The sequence below is a fragment of the Cyprinus carpio genome, chromosome A1, assembly GCF_018340385.1.
Source record: "Cyprinus carpio isolate SPL01 chromosome A1, ASM1834038v1, whole genome shotgun sequence".
NCBI lineage: Eukaryota > Metazoa > Chordata > Actinopteri > Cypriniformes > Cyprinidae > Cyprinus > Cyprinus carpio.
Window position 1 is genome coordinate 28,089,520 of NC_056572.1, and position 20,923 is coordinate 28,110,442.

The 20,923-nt window shown below is 35.7% G+C and overlaps 2 protein-coding genes across 2 annotated transcripts; both read left to right on the forward strand.

Annotated features, from left to right (window-relative positions):
- The first annotated feature begins 3,869 nt into the window (after nucleotides 1-3,869).
- LOC109046243 (vacuolar protein sorting-associated protein 37C-like) lies at nucleotides 3,870-11,475 on the forward strand. Its single transcript, XM_042760116.1, has 5 exons — nucleotides 3,870-4,009; nucleotides 5,938-6,047; nucleotides 7,673-7,844; nucleotides 8,952-9,034; nucleotides 9,893-11,475. The coding sequence occupies exons 2-5, from the start codon at nucleotides 5,955-5,957 to the stop codon at nucleotides 10,517-10,519; spliced, it is 975 nt and encodes a 324-aa protein (XP_042616050.1). The 5' UTR covers nucleotides 3,870-4,009; nucleotides 5,938-5,954; the 3' UTR covers nucleotides 10,520-11,475.
- A 2,048-nt stretch (nucleotides 11,476-13,523) lies between these two features.
- LOC109045932 (T-cell surface glycoprotein CD5-like) lies at nucleotides 13,524-19,914 on the forward strand. Its single transcript, XM_042760139.1, has 7 exons — nucleotides 13,524-13,691; nucleotides 14,274-14,326; nucleotides 16,253-16,642; nucleotides 16,839-16,958; nucleotides 17,580-17,624; nucleotides 17,706-17,768; nucleotides 19,397-19,914. Exons 2-7 carry the CDS (start codon nucleotides 14,293-14,295, stop codon nucleotides 19,477-19,479), a joined length of 735 nt encoding a protein of 244 aa, XP_042616073.1. The 5' UTR covers nucleotides 13,524-13,691; nucleotides 14,274-14,292; the 3' UTR covers nucleotides 19,480-19,914.
- Nucleotides 19,915-20,923: the final 1,009 nt, after the last annotated feature.

Here is a 20,923-nt window from a genome sequence, read left to right on the forward strand (position 1 = left end):
TTACACGTATTGTTGAATTGCTGGTATAACAACATTATGTTGTCTTTTCTCTTATGCCAGAGGGGAAAGACATTTGCTTTGTGAATTTAATTTATTAAATTATAGGTGAAGAGGAAACCCCCCCCCAATTTTCCTTTCACGATTGAAAAAAAAGTGATGCAGAAAAACCTTCCTGTGAGAAAATCTATGCGGAAGCCCTTTAAAATGATGAAGGCCCCATAACGCACGACGTTCACTTCCCCCCCCGAATATATTGGGGGCCTCCCCTTCGCGATGCTGTCCCGCAGAGCTTTTTGTTTGGGTCTTATGAACCTTATTCGCTCTGACCTTGAAAGTCGTCGACAGTGTTCACTGTCCGGTCCGTCGACACGGTCAAAGTAATCCTTTGTGTTCAAGGTAAGTGAAGGTTTGTAATGAACACAATAGCGACCCCCAAGGATGAAACACGTCTTTCAAGTACAGTCAGATACTTTTAAGTACACACAAACTCGTTGCGTTCACGCAGACGCGGAATTCCAAGGGAATGATGTGTGAGGGACAGGCTGACCTTAAAAAAAAAAAAGATCATCTCGAAAGGAATTCTGCACGATCTTTGTAGTTATCATGTTGGGTTCCCGGTGCGTGAACTCGTCTCTTGGCGCAACAATCCAAAAGACTAGATCATGGGGCTTCAATTCTGTCTGCAATCCAAACAAACGTTTTAGACCCACCTTGCATTTTTATGCGCAACGCATCACAAAAAAACAATAGGGGTCTGTCAAGCCCCTTATCCCCATAAAGCGCTTTTATTAAGTGTTTTTGATCACTTCATTAAAGGCTCTCGGTTTTCTGTCAGCCCACGAGCTGTCTGAGGATTAGTCACATCGAAGGTGAGTTCGGTCGTGCCATTGTTTAAAAAAAAAAAAGTTACACTGATCCACTGGACCCATGTGGTATTCACAGTAACATGATAACATGTTCTTCATTTTCATGGATGGATTTTTATTTTTATTTCGGTGACTGCCTTTGAAAATGTTTTAAAAAGTGAATCTAAATTGTGTAGTGGCTTGCAATGGTTATCATGGTCTTTGTTGTTTGCATGCTATCCAAATAAATGAAAAAGGAGGAACTTAGAAGGAGCTGTATTGAAACATTGGGGGAGTTCCAGGCCGCCTACTTAAGGCAATGCATGAGTGTACCAATTTTTTTCTCACCACTACTCCCTTTTCCTCTGCCAGTGCTGTTGTGCAAATCCAGATTGGTATGGTGCTGGCTCCTCTCTCCAGGACGAAATTTTTTGTATTATTACAAGCCCAATTTCATGTCAACACAAAGCTGTTTTTGCTACCACCAGCATCTGATTCCTGCATTACGTTCGCATTATTCCAGGGGGATCAGATCAGTTCCTATACTCTCACTATTATCTCCATGTTACATGTAAAGAGCCATTATAATCATTGATTGGGACTTTGAAAATTCCCTCTGTTTCAGGAGTTGTAAGCTGGGTTTTTAAGATGGGTCACGCAACCAAAAATGCCGTCTTACTGACTCGGATCCCTCCGCCAACTTCAATCGCCCTGTTCAATTTTTAGTGACCGCTGAAGTTAGGTGCATGGCGAGTAAGTGGATGTGGGCAAATTAATTTATCCTGGAATGGAAAACCAGGGGATCATACCTGTAATAATACTGTAATAGTTTCCCTTGAGATGTTATGGCGGTTGAATCGTGTTGTTGAAAACTATGTTTGAAATTTAAACTCTCACCAGTGTTTGCCATCTATAGACTTTATGCCAATATACTAGGTTTGTTCCGCGCCTCTGTGACCTATACCAGTCCTTACACCAACCTCAGCATTGAATATTACAATACTTGTTTGGTGTGCCCCCTCTGTGTTGGATTCTGTGATATGGTTATTTCACTGTAAGATTAATGTAGTTGTTATGGTTTGAATGTTAGTCTTATTGTTATCGGCAAAAATTTGCTAAAACCACAAACATACATAAAATGATTCATACAGCAAAGAAAAAACATTGCATATTAAACACATAGCATTAGTAGTCCCAGGGACTTACTGCCCAGTAGCTTTTGTACAATTGGCATACTTTTTCTGACAATTTCTTTATATCAACTTTATCTTCTTGTTCTGATGTGTGTATTTTTTTATGCAGTCTGTGACATTGCTGGGTCATTTGGTATGGCATGACTGACAGAAATCCCTAAGATGAGAGAAGAACTGGTTAAATTCACGTAAAAACTAAGAGCTTCTTATTGGATTGTGAAAAGTTAAAACTTTATTCGTGGAACAGTATAACGCGATGTTGTCTGGTTTTCTCCTCACCCAGGTTTAAAAAACACTGTACTGATCTCTAGTCTTGCTGGCCTGGTGGGGGACACTGATTGGTCTTATCTGTATGCTTATGCTGTGCTAAGTACCCTCTCTGGACATCCCTCCTTGCTCACCTGAATCCTATGATTGTCCCACAAACAGTCTTTCAAGTAAGTGAAAATTTTTTGATTTATCCTGCCATTAGCCAGTATACAAACGAAATATAAAAACTGGCCAGTTTTTACACATTAATATCTGCCAGCAGGACTTCATATATTTAATGCCCAAAAGATATACAACTACATTGCAAAAGAGCCATAATACAAAGTTCTGCGCTGTGACACACTATTTTTTTGTCATGGTTAATGGCGAATTTACATGCTACAAATGACATTATCAAATTACTTTTATGTTTTTTTCTTCAGATTTTTTATTTAATATGAACTCAATACATCTTCTCTTTTTGTTTTTTTTTGACAGAATTTTTACAAAGCAATCTCTGTGGCAGCTGTTTGTTTTATGATATTGCAGCGCTGGTTCTTCACTGTTTCCTATCATTTTTCTGCATTTTCACGGACCCTGAGAACCTACACTGGAGATTACCATCTATCCATACACCTTCTCTTTTAGGCACAGAATTTTTTAACAAAGCATTTAATTCTTTATATTTTACATTAGTATTTTGTCTCTAAATCATAATCACTGATATTGTTTTTCTCCTGTGTTTTTTTTCTTTTTCTTTAATATTTGGAAATCTTTGTGAAACTGGAGACATTAACTCACACTGATATTTGGAAATCTTTGTGAAACTGGAGACATTAACTCACACTGTAAAAGCATTTTACCTGCGATTACTGAAAATGTAAGGATTATTTGCTACTTTATTATTAAGTAAACAAACTAAACAATCTTGATGGTATTTTCGACCCACTTTGTTTAATTATCCATGAAAATCACTGCTATGAAACGATCCATGAAACTCTGAAAGCTAGTAAAAGTCTCAAATTACTTTCACAAATGAAATGGATATGATCAAATATGTAAAAATAAATTATGAAAAAGTATATAGTTTCAAAATGCCTTAATTCCAAAACGCTTAATATTAATGTTCGTACTATGGGCGTCTCTTTAGGGCTTTATATTTGTAAATCTGTAAGACGATTCTTTCTTGCATTATTTAACTTCTATATTAAAAAAAAACAATCTATGTTGCCTTTCTGGTGAAAACATTTATGACATACCCATACGCCATGTCACACAGGCAGTGGAATATTAACCGTCACATCGGGGTTTTGCCCTCTCAGCAGAGAGTATAGTTTGCTTTCAGTCAGATGAACACACGACGATACCTATAAAATCAATGTTGGGGGAGACACTTATGATTTTTCACGAAAGGGGGAGATTGTCTTTTAATTTTCTGCATTATAAAACCCCGTATATAAGTATTTAATATATTCCCCCAAACTAAATTTGATATCCTTGACAAGAGATGTAAATTGTGTTTTTAGACTGTTTTAAACATATCTCACCTACCCTCGACAAAATCGACCAAATGGTTTTTCATCCAAAGATGGCCACGATATCTGTCAACGAGAAGTGAAACTTTCCCTTAAGAATAGGAATATACCCCGTCATTCAACCTTCATTTGGACTATTTGTCTCGAATTGACATCGATGCGGTTTTACTGGACAAACATTATTAAGGTTTTCTGAGTTGTTTTCTCGTTCGACGCCGTTTCTGTATTGAATACTAACCCGCCTTGCTCAACTGCTCTCGTTTAAGTGAGCTAGCCGTATTGCTAATCACGGGGAGATTCTTGTCTCCGGGAATAATTTCGGGAACATATTTCTACTTTGAGTCGCTAAATAAAGCGCGACACCTGGGACCGATACTGTCAGCTAAGTGTTTCTCGCAGGAGGAAGCGGGTTTTGACGCCGAGGGGACGCTCGCGAGGTAGTTTGTCGGCTCATCACTTCCGTCTACAGCTTTACGTCACTCGCTTCCAGTTTAAGTTTTGATGTTTTTAGTCCAGTGAGTTTTCAGACCTGTGCGGAGAGGACTTTGATTTGCTTTGTACCTTGTAAGTATTGGGGGATTCTTTAAGAAATACCAAGCAGGTAGAGTTCAGATTAGGTTCATTAGCATAATCTCTAGCCATACTTTAAGTAGATCCACTGTTACATGCACGTCTGAATGATAGATGACTGCCACAGATTACCTTTCAGTTCAAGGAGTGGTTTGATATCCGAAATGACACTTGCCAAGTATAAACTGCTAGGGCTGTCACGATAACCTACTTTTGTTGTGCGATATATTGCAGAAAATTAAATGCGTTTAAATTATATCATTGCTATTTTAAACGACCATTTTATGCCACTGATTAATGACAGTATGACAATATTAATAGCATAATAATGCAAGTAAACACTTTCAAAGAACAAAAAATAAATAAAATACATAATCTGATCCGATACCAGCACATTTTTTAAATCAGTGTAGAATTAATGTACTTCTGTGTGTTGACCTGATCGTCACTTCTTTTGTGTTTTAAACACAATCTACCAAATATAGGCAAACTTAATTTTAATGAAAAATAACAAATAAAAAAGATATAATCATAATTTATGAAAGTAAATACTAATTATAAACTAGGTTAGTTTATTGTAGAAAAAAATCATGAGTGCACAATAGTTTTATAAAATGTAAACATTTAGTGAAATGACATTAGTGGGGGAACGAATATAAAAGTGAGTAAGTGTAGGACTAAATCTGGTAAAATGTTATACATTGCTCTTTGTAATGTGGTAAAAATACATTCATGAAAATTAGCACAACTTTACAGCAGAAAAAAACATGTTTACAGCCTGGTACAAAAAGTGGTTTTGGTCTATATAGCTAATTTTGCCCTTCATGACAACTGTGAGGGGGATGAATTTTTTTAATAACTCATCCGTTTAAATTATATTAAGCCTTAAAGTTCTGCATAATTAAGGGCGTGGCCACTTGAGTGACAGGTGGATTGCCGCTGCTGACACTGCCGTCAAACTAGGTGGGCGTGGTTTCAGCAACCAGCTCCCTCCTCTTTGCCCATTTTCGATAGATCCGGGAGTGACGCGCTGCCAAGATGGCGTTGGCTGGCTCCGCCCACTTTAGGGTTCAAAAACGCTCTTCAGAAACCTACGGGTGATGTCACGGACACTATGTCCATGTTTTTATACAGTCTATGGGGGAGATGCTGCCTGAGCCCCGCCTCTGCCACAGAGAGCACCACGAGATAACAGGGATTATATAAATCATTATTTTTAATTCTAAAAAAAAAAAAAGTTGCAATATATATCGCGGCACCAAAAATTATCACGCTCATTTTCATATATCCTGAAATATGTCAATATTATTGACTATCGCGACAGGCCTATAAACTGCTGCCTGGTTCAACTTAAAAGCATCTATTACCCAAAAATGTAAATTCTGATATCATTTACTCATGTTTTTTGCTAACCTGTATGGCTTTCTTTCTTTCGTGGAACACGCTATGAGATGTCAATAGCATGCTGGTCTAATGATTAAGATGAGCTGTAATGTAATAAGTAAATTATTAGCACACATAAGTAAGCTCACTGTTTATCTTTAGCTGTCCATAGCAAATCAATGGAGAAGCTTCAAGACCTCAACCAGTCCGAGTTGCAGGATTTGCTGGACAACTCGGAACGGGTGGAGTCTATGGCACTGGAGTCTGATGAGGTAATATGATTATGAAAGGATAGTTCACCCATTAATAGAAAATTCTGTTATTATTTATTCACCCTCACATTATTCCAAACTAATTTTATTGTCCTTTTTCCGTGGAACACAAAAGGAGATGTTAGGAAGGATGTTAATGCTGCTCTCTGCCATGCAATGAAAGTGAATGGTGTCCATGGTCCAAAAAAAGACCTTTAAAAGTACCTTACATCCTTAAACATAAAGGTTCTTTATTGTCATGGTTCTGTGAAGAACCTTTAACATCCATGGAACTTTTCCGTTGGACAAAAGGTTATTTAGATTATTAAACTGTTCTTTAGGTTTTTATTGAGAACTGTTCACTGAAAGGATCTTTAGAAAACCCAGACTGGTTCTTCTAAGTAGGGTGACCATTTGCGCCGTTCATATGGAACACGTCCCGGCCAGGATTTTAATATTGCCTAAAAAATCCAGGTTTTGGCTGTTTGCACTGTGTAGGTCGAGCTATTGAGAGCAGAGCAGACGGCTCCTTATGCTTTCGAATCGCTCTCACACCTACTTTGGTGTTTCTTTTTTTTTTTTTTATTGGTGTGCAGCGACGCTTCAAGTCAAATGAACGAACAAACACGTGCGCATATTTGCATCGCTTTGATCTTTCCCTGTACTGTAGATCTCACCTTCTCACGCACAGCCCCACAATTGGTCGATTATGTACAATACCTGCATGTTATTGGTCAAACTGCTTTGGATGTTTTAGGCAATATTAAAATCCTGGCGGGGACGTGTAAAATTTGTGTCAGGATCAATTTAAAGGCCTCCCTGCATTTTTGTCAAACCTACTGTGACACGTACTTGTGTTTTATATTTGAATATACATAAATGAGATTTCAGAGCTTTGTTAGTGGAGGAAAGTTAATTAATCAATTAGTGAATAATTGTGTTGTTCTTTGCATAATGAATATAAGGCAAATGCTGTATTTCTCATCAGTATTTCTTAAAAAATGTCTCTGTGAACTGTAATTTTATAATTGGTTAAAGTGATAGTTCAAAAAAAATAAAAATTCAGACACAAAAAAAGATGATATTTGAAGAATTAGGGTAACCAAAAAGTTGCTGGTAGCCACTGACTTCCATATAACGGAGAAAAAAAAAAAATACTATGGAGGTCAATGGCTACCAGCAACTGTTTGGTTACCAACACTCTTCAAAATATCATCTTTTGTGAAAATCAGAAAAAAGAAACTCATACATGTTTGGAACAACTTAAGTGTGTAAAAAATAACAAAAAATTCATTTTTGGATGGATTACCCCTTTAACCAGCTTATATTATTGAGGCTATAAATGAACATTAACATTTTTATGTATTGCTAAAGATTTAAAATGAATCATCAGATCAGATTGAATTTTCATATGTATATCCACTCATCTCTGTACAATCTCGTCATTTTTGTATGTTTGTTTTGGGAATTAATCTCTTCATGACTTCATTCAGAAATTAATCAGCACCATCTACTCCGCATCAACATCAATCATTAAGTAAACTCCACAGTCTTAAGAGTCCAGCTGAGGATGGATTGTCTTAGTGGACCTTATGATGTCTATAGCAGTGTAGCTTTTGTCACGTGTCACTGTTATTCTTCTGCAGATTCAGAACATTCAGTTGGAGAGGGAGATGGCTCTGGCTGCCAACCGCAGTCTGGCCGAGCAAAACCTGGACATGAAGCCCCGTCTCGAAACAGAGAGGGCGCGACTGGTGGGAAAATACGCTGAACTAGAGAAAGTGAAGGAGAAATACAAACAGCACTGTGCCGTGAGAGGTAAGGGAAAGAAGGAATCGATCTGGGTTATGAACGTAAAGGTTTCAAAAAGAATATAGCAATGAATGCTGGGTAAATTGATGTATAATGAAAGGGGAGAGAAAATGATTGATGTCAGAGCAGGTTTTCTAAAAACCTGGTGAGTAGTTTTGCTTCGAGAAGAAATTAATTATGTTGATAATGATGTGCTTTTGTATTAAACTATTAAAAACATACTATTTGGGATCATCACGAAGAATAAAGAAATGTAAAATATTAAAAATTGCATATCCTTTTTGATGAAATTCATGATCAAAACCAGATTAACATTTCCAGATTTCTGTTTACAACAATTAATTTTATTGATTTTATTGGAAAGGCTTTTTATTTTTTTGTCGTATTTTTATGTTTTATTTAATACATTTTCCCTATTCTGTTTCCGTTCAGCTGTAACTGGACGGTTTATATCTTGATGTATTAATGTCCTGTTGTGGTTTATTGGCAAGTTTTTGAAATAAACAAAATCCCAAGAAAAATAAAATGTAAATATCTTAGTAAAGTGTTTCAGTGTAAGAAAATGATTTTGAATATTCTAAAAGAGAAGGTTTAGGCAGTGTGAAAAATAGATTGAATCTTTTTAAAAAAAGATTCTATTATTAGCACTGCTTTTAGCTCAAAGAAGTGTAATTAGAATTTCAGTGTTCTTTTAACTTTTGTTAAACTGCACTGGCAGTTTTCATGGCACCCTGGAACAGTCACAGGAATTCTTTTGTTTCTAAACAGAGCCATGTTGTTCAGCCAGAAAATCTTCTATATGTGCATATGTCTGTCAGATAGTGCTGTTCTATGAGCTTGTTTTGTTCTGCCACTCATTCCCCTCCCCTTTTTCCATCTGTGATATTACACAATACATCACACAAAGTATCTGGTCTCTTTCTCTGTAGTCTCATTCTCCTTTCTTCCTCTCAGTCTATTCATTACTGCTTTTTTCCTTTGTTTAAAATGATTACACATTTTAGTCAACTGATTTGTTCTCACTTTTCAGTTTCTTACTCTTTTTACAAGCCAGGCTATATATGTATCAGCTCTCTCCCACTTCTGTTTTCTTTTTCCCTTCCCCCTCTGCAGACAGTATCATGGGGCAGGTTTCTCCGGAGGGGGTGTTGTCTCGTCTGCAGACAGAGGGCACCAGCACAGAGGAAGAATCAGAGGTGGGCCACCATCTCCTTTATAATCACCCGTTTTCATTATTTATTATTTTTTTTTTTGTGGGATGTTTGCTTTCTTTTTCCGTTGGTGAAACTGTCAGGTTTGTTTATTGATAAATAAGCAAAGGATGATTATTCGTGAAAGAAATTTAAGAGAATAAAACTGTGCTCTTGTTGTAAATAAAATCTGTTATACCTTATACGTATCTTTTATATTAACCATATACGTTTATATTAAATCCATTATTAACATCATAAGACATTTTTACATTAAATAATCTACGAAACTGTATGCAATTACTTAAAAAATGTTAAGTTCTTGTATGTTCAAATTATGCAAATCTTACAGCCTTGATGTACTCGGTTTTTCATAAACACAACCATTCAAAATTTTTCAGAAATACAGGACATTTTTGTTTTTGAAATAAAAATAACCAGATAAAAAAATCAAATAGTAATATTATGTTATTATAACTAGAAGTAATTATAATTAAATTATGAATAATTATGTTATATTATAATATTATGATATTTATTACAAAACTTACATCTTTAGCTAAGAAAAATCTTGTTATATAATCCTAACCAATCTAAAGGATTCTTTGAACAGAGTTTTTGGATAATGCAGTATTTTTTTTTACTATACAAATAGTCGTTCATGAAATGGTCATTATGAATGCTTTGCAAAAATATTTGATTAATTTAATGCATCTAAGTTAGTCTTAGTGTTTCCAGACTTTTGAATGTTGGCATATTTTCATATTTGAAGGCTTATGAACTACTGATTTCCTAAGCATAATATAATATTATAAAACTTGTAACCAACCCCACAGTTTGAATCACTCAATCTCTTTCTTTCAGGTTTTAGCAGATGAATTTCTTGAAGGTTCGATATCGCTGGACTCCTTCCTCGAACGCTTCCTTTCCCTCCGCTCTCTGGCTCACACGAGACGAGTGCGCATTGAAAAGCTGCAAGAAATTCTCAGCCAAAAAAGCAAAGGGATTGGCGATGCTACAGTGACATCACAAACCTGTGCTAATCAGGACGCTGGCTCATCATCACCATGGCAACAACCGCAGCCTCAACAGCAACAGAGCTCCAAAATCAGTGCTCCCTCCAATGCCTCCACGTCTGCTCTGCCCTACACCCCCTACCCGGTTGCTCCCCCTTCAGCCTCCACAGCGGGCACCACTAATCCTAGAACAGCGTTTCAGCCCTACCCCAGCCAGGGTCCCCCCTTTCCTCCATCAACAGGCTACACAGCTCCCAGGCCTGCGTTTGGTCCTCCCACTTGCCCTTACCCCACCCAACCACCATTTCCTGCCCCACCTTTTGGGCAGTTTGGTCCAACGCCTGCCCCGTACTCCGCTCCATATGCTTATGGAGGGTACAACTACCCCACAGGCCCCCATGGGCCATCAAACCAGTCACCCACATCTAGACCGCTTTATAGGCCAGGTTTTGGGGTACCACAACCATACTCCTGAGCCACTCTGTGTGTGTCTGTCTTTCTCATGATCCTCCCTCTCGTCTCTCTCCCTCTTTTCTCCTCCTGTTCTACCTTTTCCTTACCCTCAGATTTAGACATACCCACGTCACATCCTGTTCCTGTCTGAGGCTTATAAAGACAATTGAGTTTGAGCGTGTGCTTGTTTCCCCCATGAAACCTCAGTCAGAGACTCAATACGGGACACACCGTCTTAAACGGCTCAGTTGCTGTCCATTTTAAAGCATGTTATCAGTTTGCAAAATTTTTGATTTATTATATTTAAGGAAGAGATGCTTTTTTTTTGACAACATAGTGTTACAGCTCAATCATTTTGTCAAAACTCTACTGAGACAGACATGCCACACTACATGAAAGTGTTACATTAGCGTTATGCTAATCTCTTGTCTATACCGCCACTTGTTGACAACGTCATTCGAGAAAGCACAGCACCATTTTCCATTCCATCACAGATGAAAACTCCTTAAAAAGCCAAACTTATTCGTCATCATGAATAAATTGACAACTTCCACGTGTGCAGATTTGGGTGCGGTGCGTCCTGTTATGAATGCTTAGTGTACCAGTGTGCCAACCGATCACTCCAAACCCTCTCAATACCTCTTTTGCTCCCTCTTTTTTTCCTTTCACACCCTTCCACTCCATTTATTTAATATACCACAATGATTGGAAGAAATAGACTTTTACTGTAAGTTCTCTAGCGGGGACGGTGTACTTAACCAATTAAACTAATATTAAAGGGAAGCCGGAGAACAAGGGATATTAATATAGACATATCTATCTGCTATAGCACAGGATTTGGTGGTGCAGTTGAGGCATAACATAGCACAGAGCATATGCAAAGAAAATAGGAGTTTCATAACATGCTTACTTTAGTAAATATAGCATTCTGCGCCTACCGTTAATGTAGATAGACCTTTTGTGGTAAAACTATGCAGACGAATGCCTGGCTGCATATTTTACACTGAATTTAGACAGAGCGAGACATTTGATGGTCTTGTACAGCTAGCTGTCCAGTCTGTTTCAGAGAGGCACATTGCCCTCAGAATCATAACGTGGGTGGGATTGGATCTAGTTAACCAACAGAATGCTTTATTTTGTGGTTTGATTTGAGTCCACCTTCAGATTCTGCCACATGAACACCCCACTAGACCACAGTTGTCGGCCTACCCATCAAAATGGCCTGTGCGTGTCATTACGTGGTTGTTATGTAGATCCGTAAAAGCCCCATCTATATGAGGTCTCCTCCTTGTCGGCCAACCGGAGGTCCATGTGAATCACACTAGCACTCCACACTACACAGCCTCAAACTCTTTGGCAACAGGAGCTGGGAGCGGGGCCTTCGAACCGTCAGCTTTAGAATAAACGTGCGGGGTCCTCTCTTTATTTTTTGTACTTTAAAACAATTCAAAACCAGAGGCATCCTCCAATCAAGCCTCGAGTGGCTTTATCTAATTCATGTACTCAGGTTTTGTAGCAAAACCCCCACGTTTAGGTTCCTCCCCAGCACCTGGAGCGAGGGAGAGGAGTGATACCACATGAGGATGAGAGAAAAAAAATGGGATGAAAATTTTATTAGCGCATTGATTTGCAGCATTGGAGGAAAGAATAAAGATTCTGTTGCATTGGTTGTGATGACTGTAGTCTATTAAATGTGTATTTTTATTTTTACTGTCCTTTTTTCGGGTGTGAATATTAAACACTGAAGTTGATCTACTGTGTTGACTGGAACTGATTTAATTTTTTTTATTTTTTTGTGAAATGAATTATTTTATCCAACACATTGATCAAAGGTGACAGTAAGGACAATTGTAATGTTCCAATGGATTTCTATTTCAAATATATGCTGTTTTTTTAACTTTCAATTCATCAAAAAAAATGTATCTCCGTTTTCACAAAAAAAATATTAAGCAGCAAAAAATGTTTTTATTCAACATTGATAATAATAATAAGAACTGTTACTTGAGTTCCAAATCAGCATATTAGAATGAAGAGTCATGTGACTCTGAAGACTGGAGTGATGACTGCTGAAAATTAAGCTTGGCCATCACAGGTATAAATTACATTTTAAAATATATTCAAATAGAAAACAGTAAAAAAGAAATGATAATATTTAACAATATTATTATTTTTACTGTATTTTTGATCAAATGAAAGCAGCCTTGGTGGAACAATAAGAAAACGTCCTGTCATAAAACGTATACTGACCCCAAACATAAAGTTTTTTTTTTTTTTCACGTTTTCACAAATTTACAAGAAAAGAAATGGTAGTTCAGCTCATTCTTCACTTTTGAAGGCTGTTTTAAATTCCGTTCATATTGAATCATAGATGAGAGTTTTCAAAGAGGGTGTTGGGGGAATTTTGTTTGTACACATACAAAACCCAGTCTTTACGGTTCTCTCTCCAACTGTACGATATGGTAAAACCAACCCCGACGACACCTGAGAAAAAACGAGAGAGTGAGGAGGGAAAGAGGTGGCTGGGAAAGATTGTGAATGAAAAGAAGATATGAGTAACGATGAAATGAAAAGATAGATGTGGATATCGGTGGTTTTTACAGCCTTACCGTTTTGCCGCAGTTGATTACTGTGAGCACGATTTAATCATCTTTTGTGCAACTTGTGTGAGTGTTTTCAGAGTGTGCCGTACACCACAAGAGGCTCGGTTCCCTGTATGCAAAAAGACAGAGTTTGAATATGCAGATTTTATTGATGCTTCATTGTTTACTCCACCAACCATCTTTCATTTTTAGATGATTTTTTTTTTTTTTTACCACCCAACTTTTAATGTTTTTATTTTTAAAATTGCATTTTTACAAATTCAAAAAAAAAAAAATATATATTTTTTTTTTTAACATTTAATATCAAGTTAGAAAATATCACACTACTTGCTACCTTTTCTCCTCCCACTTACCTACGCTCACATTTTTTTTCAGCCTTTCTTCATTTTTCCGTATGCAGCTCTCTTTGAAGTGAGGAAGCAGTGCAGTGTGCAATCAAACAACGATTGAGATTAAAAGACATGCTTTTTATGGAGAAACAGAGGATGGGGGCGGGGAAATAAAGATTGTAGCTCCACACCTCTGCTTATTTCCTTTCACTTGATTTTTCTTGTCACTTGCTCCACACATTTGTTCTTGTCAGTCACCCGCAAGGTAAGATCTGATAATATATAGTTAAAAAGCTGGTTAGAAGTTGTGGTGGTTCATAGGTTTTTGATGTTTGACTCTCTTTGAGAAAGAAAATCTTCAAATGCTGCTGAAACAGAGACGTGAAGACAGCTGTCAATTACAAATGAGACATAATGTGACATTTCTAAAAATAAGAATTTAAATAACTTAACAAAAGGGAGTCCAGTTTGTATCGACAAATTTATTACTGTATGTCACTGTAGTGAATGATTTGTTCTTATTGTGGTTCAAGTCACGGTACGATTGGTCTTTGCCATTCTGATAAAAAAATAAAAGTACAGGCCAAAGATTTTTATTATAGTCATGGTTTTGTATTTGTTTGCTTTATCTGAACCACTAAAAAGTATGTGAAAAAACAAAATGAAACGTTATAATTCAGTCGAGGCCCAATTAGATAAAACAAATACAGCGTTTTGCTTGTCATGTACCAGAGGTCATTCATTTGACCTCTAGGCCTGTTATCTTTTTAAGTGCTTATAGAGTCACTTTGTTTAGGCAAATGAAGTAAAATTTTGCTTTAAATGTTCGGCAAAAACCTTTTGCCAGATGGAAAAACTCTCTGCTGATGACTCTTACGACGCTCCTGCTCCTTGGAGTTCGTAAGTAAATTGTTTTCTCTTTAAATATATTTCACTGTTGCACTCTTATATTATATGATTATTATATGTACTGTTACACGTATGATCTGCTCTGCCCCTGAAACCCTGCCACTTGCAGAAAATATTTGTAGTGAGTTGTAGATGCTGAAAGTAGTTAGATTTTTATCTGTATGATTTAATATTTCTCTAGCGAGACAAAACCTCTCCAAGGAAAAATAGTGTGCAGCTAGAATATATTCAGATGCTTTCAGTCACAGTATTGTACATTACTTTTAAAAAACTTTTATAATGCAAAACATTGTTTTTTTCTTTAGTAATGAAGAGCTATAATGAATATCTTATATCATATCTATAAATCACAACTTAAAGGCCTGCAAGAATGCATTACAAAATTTGTGCAAGTGCCAATAAAATGTCATATGCTTGTATTTATTTTTTATTTTTATTTTCATTAATCTTTCAAATTCCTTACTCTTAATGCCGTATTTACTGGAAACCGATGCCAACGCGAAATAACAATGTTGCATTGCTATCCATCTAATATGGGTCAACACATTTCTGTATTATTCATAAAAGACGTATTTTAGATGTTGTGTTTAACATAAATAATGCACATTATAATCATAAGAGAGTAGCCCCTGATAATGATTGTTGTTTACATGTCAAATGGTACTATTTTTTATCACAAGTTACATGCCATGTATCGATGCATTTTTTTAAAGTTAAAGTTGTCTTTGCTATGGAAATATGGCAAGAATCTATGAGTGATTTACATTGCATACTGTTAAAAAGGAAAATCGTGCCAAAATTAACATTTTTTCGTCAGTCCAATAGTCTGCTAGATCAATCGTTTGATTTACCATTGAATTTTAGAGAATAAGAAAAATGTAAACAATACCACGGGAAGCAATTTTAAAGGGAAGAGGTCTTAACTACATAAGGTTTTAAACCATTTAACATGTTTAACCCCAGAACTAATGAAAGAGCTTTTAATGTATTTTTGTTTTCCATCAAAAATAAATGTAAATGGTTTATCAACAAGGACATTTTCCTAAATATTAAGCAATGAAAAGTGAAAATCATATAAATGCCACCTGCATTACACAAAATGTACGTTATTGAAGAATGTTGTTGTGAATAAACACAGACATAGTACATTAGAATTCTTAGATTCCTAGAATTTTCAAATGTATATATAATAGTAATTATGTATTAATATAAATACTTATACATAGGCAGTTTAAACATGTAAATAAGTTTTAAGCTTTTGAAAAGTTTTTTTTTTTTCCGCTCATTCCATTCCACTCACATAACTATAATGATTATATAAATATATATATGTATATGTATAATGTATATGGTTAATTTTGGCAATACAAATTATAGATCTATTAAGGCAGTGACTTGGAATATTATGAATATCCATCAATGTTTGCAAAGTGCAATCATGCAATCAAATGTGCATAATGTGTGTGAATGCCTTTGATCACTTTGCAAAAAGTGCAAGATTGTAATGAGTGCAAATGATCCAGCTATCTGCTCTCTGACCTCAGTAACAGGACGTTTTTATGCTTGAATAATGCAGGCTTTTTTTACATAGAAAATATTACATGAAGATGTGAAGTTCTTAAAACAGAATATGTATTGAGATTCGGAGAACTATCAAAAATATAATATCTCAACTGAAGCGATATCTTCACATTAGTTGCACTGTAATTAAATAAGAGCACAGAACAGCAGTCTGCGAACGCTAATTAACTACAGTTTCTTGATACAACTCTCACTTTATTTCCATCTGAAACTTGAAATGTTTTAAATACCTGGAATTTATTTCAGAACTGCACATTCCATGTGGAGAGGAATTATTGTGGTATTCCAGCATTGTCATGAAAGTAAATTATTTCTACGTGCCTTTTCCCTTTACAGAAGGAATCGCAACCCAGATCCAGACCAACAACCTTACAACCCCCTCAACCCCACAATCTGTTAATGTTACCACATCCACTGCCCCACAGACCCAATGTCTGAACATCATCCAAAATATTACTAAGTCTGTTCTGTACCAGCTGAAATTAAAATGGATAAAAGGGAGTCCATGTGAAGGTCAGCTGTATCTATATACTGGTGAGCGTAAAATGCCTTTGTGCTCTAACAGTTACAAAGGCAGGTGGTGGAATGAAGTGTGTAAGGACACAAGATGTGGAGACTTCAAGAGTTATAAGCCCACTTCAAGCCAAACTCCATCTTTTATGCTCACAAGCAATATGACAATCATCGATACTACTGAGTGCAACGGCCTGCATATCATGTGCCAAGGTGTGTACGTGTTTATTTACAGAGAACAGATTTACTGTATAGATTATATATATGACTCTGTATGCTGGAATGTTTCTCTTGATGTTTTTGTTTCCTATCCGGTTTCATAGGCAAAGTAAATGTTACTGTGACACTATTTAATATGCTGTGCATTTTGAATAACACATTATTTTCTTTTCTTCCTACATTTTCTCAGATTCTCAAGGAAGAGAGTTGGCTGCTTATAAAGCAGTAACCGGCATATTAATTTTCTTGATCTTGGGTGTCATTCTGCTTCAGTTCAGTCGGCCCATGTACAAAGCCATCCGCAAAAGATGTGAGTCTGTGAAGTCAACGAGCATGTCTTTCATTCCATATTACTTCTAAACAATATAAATGCTTTTGAATTCAAGCACATGGCACCATCAAAATGTCTATGTGTTTTCTTAGAGTCGTTTTGTTCAGTCCGACAGTCAAATTTTTTTTAAAAATGTAAAGAAAGAAAAATGATTAAAAAAAATTAAAACAGAAGAAATATGAGATTCTGCATTTTTTCTAGGTCACTAAACAAATATAAGCAAATTTTTTAGATTGATCATGTGAACTTTTTTGTACAGATGGTCAGATGTTCTTCCTCCATTAAAGCACAAGAGTTCATGCAGCTCAAAGTACCACAGACTAGGAAATGATCAAATTCATCTTAATTTTCAGTTCAGTCTTTTGCTTAAATTCCTTTGCTGAGAATATCATTTTTTAAAAGCATTTTCACTTGTGCTCTCACACATTTGGATTTAACTTATGTAATGACATCTAAAATCAGTAAAAAAATATGGCTTTATATAGAAAAAAAATCTATTTGACTCTCACAATTTCCTGTTCTTTTGCCACAGATTTATTTTTTTTAATCCAAAATTAAATGCTCTGTCTAATTTGACTATTTTTACCCTGGTTTATGCAGTTTCACAAAAACGGCAGAGTCGCTGGATCGGCCCGACTGAGAGTGGTGAGTCATTCATCTCACACATTAACATATTCATGACTGGCTACTCAGAAAAGATTCAGCATTTTATCTTTCTTCTTTTAGTGTGCTATCACAGAGGTCAAGGTCCCGCAAACAAAAACACAGAGAAGAGACAGTCCTTTCCTGGTGAGTAATCCCCCTCTTTCTCTCTATCCTGACCGTTCTGCACCCTTTCTAATAATCTCTCAGTCGCTTTCATGCTCATTTACTTTGTACTCAGTTGCATAATGATAAATAATTGAGTATTATGATGTATTGGACTTTTCATTCAAACCGCTCAGCAATACATATCACATGAGTGTGCTTTTTTGGTTGTGATATCTATTTGGATATGTTAGAATATACTATTATCTAACATAAAATTCACATATGAAAGTATCTAAAACATCATCAACAGTTATCAATTTTGAACTTCTCAACTGTACATAACAATTAAGATCATGCAAGATCATCATTTTGACAATCTATAATTCTTTAGTTGAACGAGGGGAGAATTTCATATAATATGTTTAAAAATATAAACTGCATATTGTCCCAAATGTTTTAGCACCTAGCAGGGATTAATTTAGGCTAATTTGGAATGACCCATTAATCTATTTTTAAATTTTTAATGTTTATTTGAAAGCATATAAAAGTAATAAAAAAATAAACAGCTCATACAATATTTAGTTGCATATTGGGTTTAACCTCCTGAGGGGGCTGTCAATGATTAATCACGATAAAAACATCCAAAATAAAAGTTTTGTTTACATAATATATGTATTGTACAGGGTATTTATTATGTATATATAAATACACACACATAAATTATATATTTAGAAAATATTTACATGTATATACATTTAATTTATATTCTTATATGTTTATATTATATAGAAATATATTTAATATATAAACATAACATATCTTCTTAAATATATACATGCATGTGTGTGTATTTATATATACATAATAAAAAACTTTACAGTATCACATATATTATGTAAACAAAACTTTTATTTTGGATGTGATTAATCGTGATTAATCATTTGACAGCCCTAAAAAGTAATAAAAAAAATAACAGCTCATACAATATTTAGTTGCATATTTTGTTTAACCTCCTGAGGCTGGTGATCACTGAACATTTGGTTGGAAAAAATATTTCTTAGAAAGACACTATGTGTGGGGGGGGGGTCTGTGGATTTCAATTACAAAACACATTTTAAAGGCTATTTCCTCAAAATAAGTTTTGTTCTGATGCACTGAGCCAGAAATCTCCACTTCAGCAGCAATTACATATATCCAACTTTCCAGTTTCATTCCTGTCTATATTCTGTTTTTACTGACATGTTTGATGATATATCAATCACCTGATTTTATACATTTCATTCAAAAAGACTGATGACTTCCAAAAGATAAATGTAGTGATAAAAAGAGAAATCCAAACTCCCCTCTGCTTTGACTCTAATATATCAACAAAACGAAACACTCATTTTGAAACTAGCTCTATCCAACATTCAGATTTCGGTTCTGCAAATTAATGTAACTTAGTGTGCATTTAATTTGATACTACCATGAATGTAACATTTCTAAAAAATATATATATGTATAATAGAAAAAGTTTGCAATACTTAATGTGATTAATCAATTAAGAATTACGTTTGGTGATTTGTGTTCTATTAGTTAAATCCTCATCTGGGGTGTCTTAAGACTTTTAGACTCTGTCTGTGAAAAGAGCCATGCACACACTGGTACCCATTCTTTCTGTGTTTCAGGTTTGGAGAGGCTGACGGTAAACCAGAGCAGAGAGCCCTCATCCAACAGAAACAGTGACTATGACTCATACGGCAACAGCTGAAGGCCTGTGCTCACAAAAGACTTACTGACCCTAAGCAGAACTCTCTCGTCATCAACAATCAGCAGATTTTACATTACACTGCTTCGGTTGTTTGGCAAGTCAAGAAAGGTGTATATATATCTTTGAAAAGTGCCGCTGAGAAATCCATTTAGGATAAAATGTAAAAAAGTAAATTGTGATGATTTAGTCTCAGCATAACCACACTTAGCAGGCTTCATTTTATTTTATTTTTTATTTTTTTATGTTTTGTAATGACTTGATTTTGCTATATTTGTATTTTGGTATTGTTTTTAAATAGTCAGAAACAAAATAGGATTTTGCCTATGTTCTGAATGATATAGGCTTTTTAAAAAAAAAATTATTTATGCAAGTGATTGATTTTTGAGTTGAAGTATGAATAATTTTAAATAAACTACAAAGACAATCATTTAGATCTTTTGTGACTTTTGACTTGGGTTCAGAATCAGAATAAAATTGGGAGTACATTAGTAGAACAATACATAATAAATATATAAGCATGGTTATGTTTGAACTTGATTTGATGAGAAATGTCTTCTGAGGTGCCATGGAAGTGAAGTTAAGGTTGGGAGAGGGAATGTGGTGTTAGTGCAGAAATTTGCAGCAATGTTGGTTTCCTGTCGTAATTCTATTGACTTCCTGTTTGTGTTATTTCTGTCGTTCATGCTCTAAATATACTGTAGACTCCATGTGCTCATTCTTTTCAGTTGGTTTCTTTGTCTTTCCTTCTTTCTTTCCTTTTTTCTTTTAATAGTATCTATTCTCTCTCTCTCTCTGACCCAGGAAGATTATTTAATACTGAACTCATAGAGGGTTTAATCTTAAAATCGTATGCCTTGCCTGACTGATGGCAGCTAAGTGAAACTCTCTTTCTAAGTGCACCAGTGAGAGAGAAAGTTAAAAAGCTTGCTGGGTTTCTGCCTAAACTTTTCTATATCGCTTGTGTGTGTTTGCATGTTGATGGTTGCTTCAGTTCTGTTAAATTTTTGTTTATTGCTATGTGGCTTTGTCTTTGCAGCTGCTTTATTCTCTCTTCATGTTTGAGAACAAATACACAGCCGAGAGAACACATGCAACAGTGGGTTTCGTGGGAGAATGAGTGTTGTGTGTGTGGTGGGTGGATAAATGTCATCTCCTCCTCATCCTCAGGTCAGAGTGAAGGATTAAATCTGTAGTTTAAATGATGTTCCAGCAGAGAACAATGACAGATGACAACAGATTACATGTACAGATTAACAGAAAGACCACACTAGATAAAATATCACAAAACACTTGTGAAACTGACATCAAACCTACCTGAGCCGCCACTGGATGCAGAATGCCCTCATGCCTGCTAATAGGATTTTGCCTTGTATGCCAGCGTCTGCAGCATTTCTCCCTGATGTACTACTAATCATTAAGCCGCTGAAATTAAACATCAAAAGCA

What these genes read in the sequence shown, in the direction of transcription:
- LOC109046243 (XM_042760116.1), top strand. Translation starts at nt 5,955, where the DNA reads ATGGAGAAGCTTCAAGACCTCAACCAGTCCGAGTTGCAGGATTTGCTG. An exon ending in TGGCACTGGAGTCTGATGAG is followed by an intron (nt 6,048 to 7,672) that starts GTAATATGATTA and finishes ATTCTTCTGCAG; the next exon opens with ATTCAGAACATTCAGTTGGA. An exon ending in GCACAGAGGAAGAATCAGAG is followed by an intron (nt 9,035 to 9,892) that starts GTGGGCCACCAT and finishes TCTTTCTTTCAG; the next exon opens with GTTTTAGCAGATGAATTTCT.
- LOC109045932 (XM_042760139.1), top strand. Translation starts at nt 14,293, where the DNA reads ATGACTCTTACGACGCTCCTGCTCCTTGGAGTTC. An exon ending in GCTCCTGCTCCTTGGAGTTC is followed by an intron (nt 14,327 to 16,252) that starts GTAAGTAAATTG and finishes TTCCCTTTACAG; the next exon opens with AAGGAATCGCAACCCAGATC. An exon ending in CCTGCATATCATGTGCCAAG is followed by an intron (nt 16,643 to 16,838) that starts GTGTGTACGTGT and finishes ACATTTTCTCAG; the next exon opens with ATTCTCAAGGAAGAGAGTTG.